The sequence below is a fragment of the Parasteatoda tepidariorum genome, chromosome 5, assembly GCF_982258835.1.
Source record: "Parasteatoda tepidariorum strain Cologne lab strain chromosome 5, Ptep-v5.0, whole genome shotgun sequence".
In the NCBI taxonomy this organism is placed as follows: Eukaryota; Metazoa; Arthropoda; class Arachnida; order Araneae; family Theridiidae; genus Parasteatoda; species Parasteatoda tepidariorum.
Genome location: NC_141759.1, coordinates 5894562 through 5905218, shown reverse-complemented (window position 1 = coordinate 5905218; position 10657 = coordinate 5894562). Strand labels below are relative to the sequence as shown.

Here is a 10657-nt window from a genome sequence, read left to right as displayed (position 1 = left end):
GGCAGCGTTGACCGGCATAACGTCTAACACGAACACGGCCATCATGGGTCCACAAATTGAAGCGTGATTCATCTGAAAAGACAACTTGGTGCCAATCAGCTCGCCAGTCTCTGTGCTCAAGAGCCCACTGCCGACGCAGCCGTCGATGATCCGCCGTGAGGGGAATCCTGTATAATGGCACCCTTGCACGCAATCCACGGCGCAGCAGACGACGACGAATTGACGAAGCCGACAATTGTACACCTGTAGCAGTAGACCAATGTGCTGCCAGCTGCCTGGAGGAAGCTGTGCGATCATTCACCGCCATGCGGAGCAGGTGTCGATCATCGCGCTCTGACGTCACCTTCTGTCGTCCAGTGCCTGTTTTTCGAGTTGTTCGGTGCTCGTCGGTCCACTGCTTCCAAACTCGCATCACTGTGGAACTGTTCCGCTGCATACGAGCTGCTATTGCGCGATAGGAAAATCCTCCTTCTCGAAGGCCGATTATCCTCCCTCGTTCAAACTCCGTAAGTTGCTTGAATTTCTTATTCTTCCGTCGTGGAGGCATACTCAGGTCTCACTAAACGTTTGCCACTAACAAATAATCATAGACTATTTTCAACGTCCCGCTACAGCACTTTATTTATACGCTTTCAGCATCAATTCAGAGGGCGCTGAGCGCGCAACGCACGCGCGATGGCTCTGAAGCTTTATTAATTTGCATAATATCCTATAATTGACATTTGCTGCGAATTTCATTTGATTCTGATGATTCCTTCATGGTGTTGCATTTTCTACAAACAGCAGTTTATATATTTCGACTTAAGTTTAATGACAAATCAGCTAAACAGTGGTGAATAATATATGCTTACGAATTGTTTAGAAATAGTGATGAATAAAAATTTACTAAATTGAATTTATTATAGCAAGAATCAAAATTGGTGAATAATATAAGCCTACGAATTGTTTAGAAATAGTGGTAAATAAAATTTACTAAATTGAATTTATTATAGCAAGAATCAAAATTAAAAAACTACCAATTGAAAATTTTTATTCGTTGTCCGGAGCAAGTCAGCATAGCTGTGTATAAATAAAACTATTTTTGTGTGTTCTATATTGCATTAATTTCTTCGCACCATTTTAATAACGATAATAATATTTATGAAATTCAATCGATGCATTAAAAATTTACTCGAATTATGTATTTCTAATAATCATGGATTCTCCGGTGAACCCCATGGTATTCAACGTGTTTATTGTCTACTATATTCTAAAGGCCGAAAGATCTAGTTAACTTGCCCTAAAAGCCCCCATTACTGATATTCACACATCTTAGACTGCTCTGCACTTTTATGGAAAGGCATCTATACTTCTTTCCTATTTGTTGTTGATTTCATACAGGATCAATGGATTTACAGACTTAGTCTCACTTCGTCAGACTAGGTCTAGAAGCAACAAATTATTAAAATCAATAACGTCTACAAGTTTTCTGGGCCCCGTTCTATGTCAGACTTGAAAGCTCTCTAAAAAATATAAATTATTGAAATAGTGTATCTTACCAGTTTTTTTAAAAAAATATTTTTTTATTTCAATTGTTATTTTGTGATGTTAAAGAAGATCTTATAAATAACATAAAAACATTGTTGCTTAGCCCTCTTGGAGAAAGCATTTTCTCAGATGGATAGGAAGAAATGCAGAGGAGATTGGTAACTTAACTCTTACTTCTGATGAATATTTTAAAAGAATATTTGCTCCTAACAAAATCGATTAGACTGCCGTTTTAATTGGAATTCGAGCGTAATTGGATGTAACGCCTATTTCATTCCTACAGTTTTACTCTAAATTTGAAACACTACAGGCTATTCATTACACATAGCATCCAGAATAAATATGATTTTATTTTGCTAAAACTACGGAGTAAAGTAACGTTTTTTATATTATATTTAATTCGTCTCAAATATAATGTTGCGAAAGGTAAGATATTTTTCATGAATTAAATTGGTTTTGAAATTTGTAACGAAAATTGTTTTACCCTCATATTGTAGACAATTTTCCTCATAGAGAGAGTAGAGTTTAATCTTTGCACATACTAAGCATTGAATTAATTGTAGGCGTTACTCGTCATTGTACCGTGGTAGGACAACACCCTCTGTAACTAGACATGGCCTGAGCGCGTGAAGAATGAGTCATCAATAGTAGTCCGTCGCTTTTCCTCTCTGCATCAGCGGCTGAGAATATGTACGCTTAACTTAAGAATTTCTCGTTGAGCAAAGATATTACCATTATGTGATTTTCGCGAGAAAAAGTTATTTTCAAGCTTATAATATTTTTTTAATAAACATTTCCATAAATGGTTAAAGACAACATCTTTCAATTTAATAATATTAAAAAAAGATCGTAATTAATATTTTTTTGTAAAAATTATTTTTTCCTTTAACTGAAACTTTGTATGGAAATATTTTATGCAATTTCCAATTTATTTTTCTAATGAATCACAAATAGTTATTTTTAACAAATTTTAAGAAACGCGATGTGATTTTTTAAAACTTTTTTTTTGACAAATTTAATATATAATCACTCAATAAATAGTAATTTATTTACTTTGTAAATTTTATTAATATTCTCTCAATTTTATTAGCAAATCGAAAATATGGCAAATAAATTAATACAATGAAAATCAAATAATTTACTTAATATTCTTAAATTCTAATTTATCTATTTCATACATAATTTAAATTTGTCGTTTTTTGTCATAGAATGGAAGCTTTATTCCACAATGCAGTTAACTGTTCTATTAGTGAACATAATTTACTGATAGATAACTATATAACCAAATTAATTTCGTATTGATTTTAAATAGGGTGAAACACTTAAAAAAAGTTATTACAAATTTAAATTTTATTTTTTGTACATAACCTATTTAATTAAAAGTAAAGATAAAATGTTTAACTTCCAAAAATCAAATTTGAATTATCATACATTTTAAAATTTTAATTTTTTTGTACATTCACAACTGTAGTTCACAACTGTTAAACAGAATTATCGACTCATAGAGAAGATAGAGTATTTTTACTATTTTATTAGACAAAAAATATCAAAATATAAAGCTATATAAAAGAGTCAAATTATTTACAGAACATTAATGAAATTTAAATACATCATGAACTAGTCACACAAGTTTTTATTCACAAAATGGAATGAAAAATTTACTTCTAAATATAGTCATGAATATAACCTACAAATATTAATAACCAATTCAATAAAATTAAATACATAATGATTTCAAATAAGCTGCTATTTTCTTAAGGACTTTAATACATAAAATATAAAAACCTATTCTTTATCCTGGTTGAAAAAAATTTTCATTAAATAAAATATATAATTTTGAATTTTTTATGCAATGTTAAAAAAGTCCTTCAAAACAATTATACAAAAATTATAGCATGATAATAGTAAATAAAATAGATTTGAAAATATATTATACAAAAACAATCTACAAGTGAAAAGAAAATTATAAATTTCATAAGCTTGTATTACACAACAAATTAAAAAAAAAAATTTTTTTTTAATTTAAATCAAATACTATATTAGAATATTATTTAATTCTTTTAGATCATGAATTTTTAAATGTAGTATTAATGACATTTTTAGTCCCTAATTTGAAAAAAAAGCATTTCTAAATAATATGAATAAAAATTCGATGAACAAAAGTTTGAAATTGATAGCATATTTTGATAAAATGATTAAAAATATGCAACATTCCAAAATTAAAGAAAGGGGATGCAATATATTAAAAAAGTTGGAAGTAAAAAAAGTAAATCTTTTAAAAAGAATCAAATTGCAATTAAATTTATTTATATGTAATGTTTATTTATTTATATGTTATTTATATTAATGTTTTTCCAATGTACTTAATTTGCGTTTTTGAGAAATTTTTTTAACCACATCATTCTTGTTAGAACAATAATTTTTAAGTAACATGTTAGCGGTAGTCCAAATTATTTTTTTGACGATCAGCTCAGCAACGTGACCTGATGAGCACACATCAACATCATTAAAAACTTCAAAATCTGTTAATAAGTTCATAATCAAATTTGTCATGAAAAGCCTTTGGTGTTTAACTGCAAGAAATTGTTTTTCATGCAAAGGTGAAAGAAGTTTTTCTGCAACTGCATACGAAAAGCACACAATTCTGATTACGTTAGAATTAGGGAATTTCAAACTTCCCCTGTTCATGGAAGATATTAATTTATAACAATCATCAACTGCCAATTCTTTGTCCATGGTCAGTTGACTTTCACAAGAAACACACTTCAAATTTTTACATATTTGATAAATACAATACCCAGCCATATATACAAAAATTGGTAGTTTATCATCTAAATTTGTGATATCAATATCAGTGATAGGTATGTTGACATTTTCAGAAATATGCTCATGACATTCTGTGACATCAATATCAAATTGTGTTATGCTAAATTCTCCAAACTTGGATGACTTTAAAGTCAATGGCAAAAAATTTTGCATTCGCAATTTACTTTCAGATTCAAAAATCTGCCGTATTGAAACAGAATACTGAGACCCTGCTAGTGTTCGATATTTTCCAAAACGTTCTTCTAATGCATCTGATTGCAATTTTCCTGTCAAAATGTATTTCATTTTTAGCTGATTACTGCAGTAATTAGTTAAATCTAATATTGCTCTACACGTATGATTCAAAGCACGATGAGTTTCTTTCGTTAAAGTTCCGGTGCTGCAGCCTGAATTTTCCCACACATCAAGCCAATCAATGAACTGTTTTAAAAAACACCTTCTCTCATCCTTGGGTAAGCTTGTAAGAGGATACATATATACATTTTTTAGTTTTATACCCTTATCAGAAGATTTCACATTTACCACCCACCACCAGCGAAGAATTATTTCTATAAATGCAGCAGTTCCTTGATAATAATTTAAGGATTGTTTCTCACCAAACTCCAACAAGGCTTTGACTATAAATTCATTAAAGATTCGAACAACTAGTTGGACATTTTGGCGCTCAATGTTTGTAGGATTCAGGGCTTTCAAAGTTAAGCCATAACCATACTTGACAAGTTGAGCATGCTCTAGCTCATAAAGTTTTCTCAAGGTATTAAAGGAGGCAGTTTCAAGTTTATTAATGCAGTGACTATCTTGAAAATTTGGATAAAATATACAGCAACCATCATTTCGTTGGTTTAACCAATTGTTGCGAATACATTTAAAAATGTGAACTGCATCTATAATGTAAAAAAGCAGCCTTTGGGGATTAACAGGATGGGGGTATGCAATTTGCATTTTTGGGGGATCAGAAAAATAAGACATAGCTTTGCCATTGATTACATTGTTATCTGTAACGATTGCAATTACTTTATAGCCTATATTTTCTAAGCCAATAATTGTTTTTTTAATAATTGAAAACAAAATATCAGCTGTTATAGATTTTACTGGCAAAATGTGAGCGACATCTTTATAGTTTGAACACAAGCTTGAAATCATAAATGTGTGAGCACTAGTAGCAGCTTGCTCACTGTCAAAAGCGAAACCAACTATGTCACCACCTTTATAATCAAAATAAGGCTTTAAGTGTATTTCATCTAACATAAGAACTACATTTTTCTCATGTTCTTTCACATATTTGTATCTCTCTTCAACATATTTCAAAAAATTAAAGCTGGCTTGTTCATTTGATGGGTTCAAAGGAAAATTGGAAGTGATTTTTCTAATTGTTGTAGGGTGCGGAAGTATTAAGTTGCCTGAATTTCGAAAGAACCTATAAGCATGTGGAGATATAGAGAAAAGCAAAGAAAAAAAAACTAATTGCTCATGTTCATAATGTCTATGTCCCTTTTTTAACATAATTAGTTTCGCTTGTTCTTTTAAAAACTGGATGTTTTGTTTTGATGATTCCACATCCTCGCTTGCAATCTTGTCAAACATATCATTTAAAATTTGTAACGATAACTCTGGGTTATTTTTCTGCTGAAAGTTCTCCAAAATCATCAAGACATCCGCTATCTCAAACATTGAGTTGGTTTTTTTAGGTAATTTAATACCACATTTTAAAAGCTGAGTACTACCATAATATGCCGACATTTTTAATTCTTTATCAATTACCACAGAAGATTTTATTTTTGGTACTTCTGCATACTCTACATGAGCAAATATGGTAACATCAGTTTTCTTGATTAAAGTCCAATGAGGAGGGAGATTGAAAAAATTCAAGCAATTTAAAAATTCATCTTGCGAGGAGAATAAGTTTTTTTTATCCTCGTTTTCTTTGCTTAACAAACTTAGCTCAACAATCTTACTGAGCTGTGCATTTTCTAATCGATCCTTTTTTTCCTCGGGATTTTCTCGATGGTTCTGTGCACTTGATAGATAAGTTGGACAACCAGGAAATAAAGCAGGTACAGCTTCAGCTTTCAACCTAGGATAACGCAATCTAGTCGACAATCTTTCCCCGGTTTTACTGTCGTAAATAAATGTTTCTCTTTCCACATCATGGGAATGGAAATGTAATTCACATACCTGAAAAATAAAAAAGGAAATTTTTAATACAAATTTAAATATTTACAAACAGTATTTCAATTCATAATGCTCTTTTCATTATGCAAATATTATTATTAAAAGTTCCAAGCCATCAGAATCAAATTTTTTAAATAGTTAAAAACTTATATTGTTTGTTTGAATTTCTTCATCAAGGAATTTTATAGCAAAGGTTAGCACGTTTCTGCCAAGGTGGTTAAAATTACTGGCCGCCACATTTGTGGCAAAAAACTATAGAAATTAAGGAAATGACGTGAAAATAAATACTGAGATTGACATACAATGGTCAATTTATCGAAAAAACAATTAAATGTAAAACAAAGTACAGTTCATATACAAAATTATCACCATTCAAAATTAAATATTACATTGTTTGCACTCCACAGTAATTTATAGTATAACAAAAGATAAGTTTTGATGCAGTTTCTAAACTTAAACAATTTCTAACTTTTCCATGCAAGTTTTTAAATTTTCTAAGTAAATTTTTTTAAAAATTTTAAGAGGACTCTCTTTTGTTTTGCAGAACTAGAATGCATTACCATCAAACAAGATTTGTGAAACTTTCATCTATTGCATATTCTTTAAATTTGAGCCATCATTTAAATTGATTATGTAATTTTTTAGGGTTTACATTTATGAATCAGGGAGTCTAACTAATTATAACAGCATGTTTCCTAATAAAACATGCTTCTCTAATAAGATTTATGTTAGTATTGAAATGAAAACTTACTCTTGATGATTTGGATGGAGTAAAATTCTCTCGTGGTATACTTTTTAGCCACCTGTCGCAGAGCTCTTTATCTTCAGGGAATTTAAAAATTGAAACTTTTTCCGAAGAACTGTCATAGTTGCCTTTGCAATTGGGAACACAGCAACGAAAAGGCATTTTTAAAGATTAATCTGAAATAAGAGAGATCAAAAATAATTTAAAATTATTTGCTATAATAATAAGCACATCAATATAAATTAGCAATATTTAAGTAATACTATATTGAAAAAAATAAGTTCATATAAGATTAATTGAGGTTGTTATGGTAGAACAGTTTGACTAACAAAATCAATGCATTTTTGATAGTAACCAAAAATTTAACACATTTTTTCCATGAATATTATTCAGACTTTAAAACTCTTTGAAGCAAATTATAAACTAACTAAGTTAAAACCAGAGATTTTCGGTTAATAATTTTTTTTAAAATTCAAATTTAAAAACTGGTAACGGAAGGACATTTTTTCGACATGATTATCAAGTTATCTTACTTTTCATAGATATTCAGCCAAACTATTAAACGAAAAAATATGAATACAGAGAAAAGGGTTAATTTATTATAATTTGACAGGGATTTGAGAAAAAAAATTATTTTAATTATAAGAATGAGCTACTTACAGTAAACATTTTAAAAGTGCAGGTCTAAATAAATTTATTGATTATTTATTATACTTTATAATTACATACCATTTATTATTTCTTGGAAAAAACCTAGTTAATCTAACTAATTATAACAGATTACTTATTATACTAACTAATTCTATTCATATAAGAATGAGCTACTACAGTAAACATTTTAAAAGTGCAGATCTAAATAAATTTATTGATTACTTATTATACTTTGCAACTTATTATACTTTGTAATTACATACCATTTATTATTTCTTGGAAAAAACCTTTATTTATCTTGTTTTAGGAACTCAAATAAATTTCATCCTAAAAATGCATTTTATCATTGCTTTGTATTTTATCATTCAATTTTCGTAACCAATTGTAACAAGCATAAAATGTGTTTAACAAGCATAATGCTTTTATAAAAGCATAAAATGTATTTATAGATGTTTCACTAACCATTCATTTTAACTTAACGTAATAAACGTAGACTTGTAAAGCTTGCAAATACAATTTCTGAAACATAAACAAATCAACAGGAATCTAAGATATAGTGTTAAATTAAGACAAACTTTTCGATTTGAATTTATCAGTTAATATTAATAATAACCAAAAATTAGTTAATGTTATATTAATTTTAATAACCACATTTTTAAATTAGTAAAATTTGTGTAGCAGAGCACTCACTTTGGTACTCATCGAATAAAATATGCAGTCTAAGCAAAGTAACATAAACAATCAAAAAGATTACAAAATAGCAAATATTTAAAAATAAAAATAACAAATGAACTTACTTATTGTCAAAAGACGCTTTTCTTTCCCTTTGAATGGAGTTAGCTAGAAGTAATTATCGTTTAAAACAACGTTAAAGATAAAAATCCACGCGTTCACGAAAAAAAAGTAATGGCGATACAGCAGAATAGAAGCTTCGACGACTTCCAGTTCGCTACGAACGAGTAGGACTTCTCTTGATGACTCATGCTTCCGTTCTTGAAGGAGAGCTCAGGCCTTGTCTACTTACAGAGGGTGTTGGGTAGGATCATAGAGTAATAAATAAGAGGAGACGGCATGCCCGCACACTCGTGAAGCCTTAACCGCAACCGCGGCGCCATATTGGTACAACCAAAACACATCGAACTTCGTTGAACTAGAGCTGTATGTGTTTAAACATTCTTCAAACTGAGTTCTAAAATGTTCTAGAAGAGATTGTGTGTTTCTTTTAACAATTTTATATAATTTAAATTATTGTATTTATTAAAAGTAATTTAAATTTTTGGTTGTTTTCTTTAATATAATTCCTTTAACATAACTCTCTTTCCTAAATAGCAGGGTTCTCCAAGTGGGCCCACCTTGAAAAAACCCACTTGGAACGAAAAGTGGTTTTTTAAAAAAAAATAATAAAAAAAATTTATAATAATGTTTTTATTAAAAGTTAGTGTTGCACATTCACTTATATATAATTTATTATGCAGCATAAATTTGTCTGATTAAGTTTTTAATATTTGTAAAGTAAAAGAAATTCGAATCTTACAATTTTGTAGTACTATTGAAAACTTTAAGCGGGTTTTTTCAAAAAATAATATTTTAATGATATTAAATCAAATAGAAATATAAATAATACAGTCTGAAAAGATCAATTTTTCAAATATAGTTGCATACTTTATATATTAACAAATAGATTATAATTATTAATTCATATGTTTAAAAAAATTGAAAAGAAACAATTTTTTCTTTTTTTTTACTAAGTGATACATTAACAAATTTAAACAGTTTTATTTTCTGAATTTAAAAAAGTAAGCTAAAACTTTTTATAAGAGAACTTTTTAAAATTATTTATCTAAAAATGAAATCATTTTCTTAGGGTTAATTATTTGAAAAGAAATGGGACAAGTACCTGATACTCTTTATAATTACATGTAATTTTAATTTCACTTTCTATTAATCTTATTATAAAAACATGGAAGACCATTAAATATTTATTTCAGTTTTTTATTAAAGTCAAAAGTCAGATGAAATTTTAGTTTTTACTGATTATAAATATTTACAGATTATAATTTTATGATATATATATATGTGTGTGTATGTTTAATAAATATAGTAAATAAATGTGTGTAAAAACAAAAAGATTAATAAACTTGTTCTTTTTATACTACTGCATTTATATTTTACAATGCTTGAGTTAAAAATTGTGAAACATTAATATTATGTACTTAACACTAAAAAAGATTCAAACATATATTAGTGATAATGCGTTATTTAAACTTAATATAAAACAAATATAACAAAATTTAAATAACTTTTTGGATTTATTTCTATTTTTAAGCTTATACGACACTTTTTAATAAATAAAAATATTTACACAGTAAATGAAAAAATCCAATTTTCCCCGGGTTTTTTTTAATAAAACCCAGGCGGGTTGGGCTTTTTCAAACCCTGCTAAAATCAGCAAGTAATTATATATTTACTCATTGTACTTTCAAAGTGTTGACATTTAAATCTTGTACTTTGCAGGATTTCTATGTGCCTTAAAAAGGCTTTAGTATTCATTTTATCTTTTAAAGTTCCTTAAGAGCCTTAAAATTTGTTTCATCTGAGCCTCCACCTTCCTCCACTAACGTTTCAATTGCTGTCTCAAAGCTTTAATTCATTATAGAGCATTCATTATAGATAATAATGCCTGGGCATTTATTATAGAGCATTTATTTGCTCATACACTTCATGTATTTTGTGAAT

At 28.7% G+C, this 10657-nt stretch overlaps 1 protein-coding gene across 2 annotated transcripts; it reads right to left on the bottom strand.

The window, feature by feature from the left end:
- Positions 1-3038: 3038 nt before the first annotated feature.
- Positions 3039-8959, bottom strand: LOC147808517 (uncharacterized). 2 transcript variants are annotated; one of them, XM_087163269.1, is made up of 3 exons: positions 8719-8959; positions 7277-7446; positions 3039-6528 (listed from the first exon to the last, which is right to left on the bottom strand). In XM_087163269.1, exons 2-3 carry the CDS (start codon positions 7430-7432, stop codon positions 3871-3873), a joined length of 2814 nt encoding a protein of 937 aa, XP_087019395.1. In that variant the 5' UTR covers positions 7433-7446; positions 8719-8959; the 3' UTR covers positions 3039-3870. The 2 variants fall into 2 exon arrangements, with proteins under 2 accessions (XP_087019395.1, XP_087019394.1); XM_087163268.1 differs by lacking the exon at positions 8719-8959 and having other exon boundaries at positions 7277-8209.
- Between the last annotated feature and the right edge of the window lie 1698 nt (positions 8960-10657).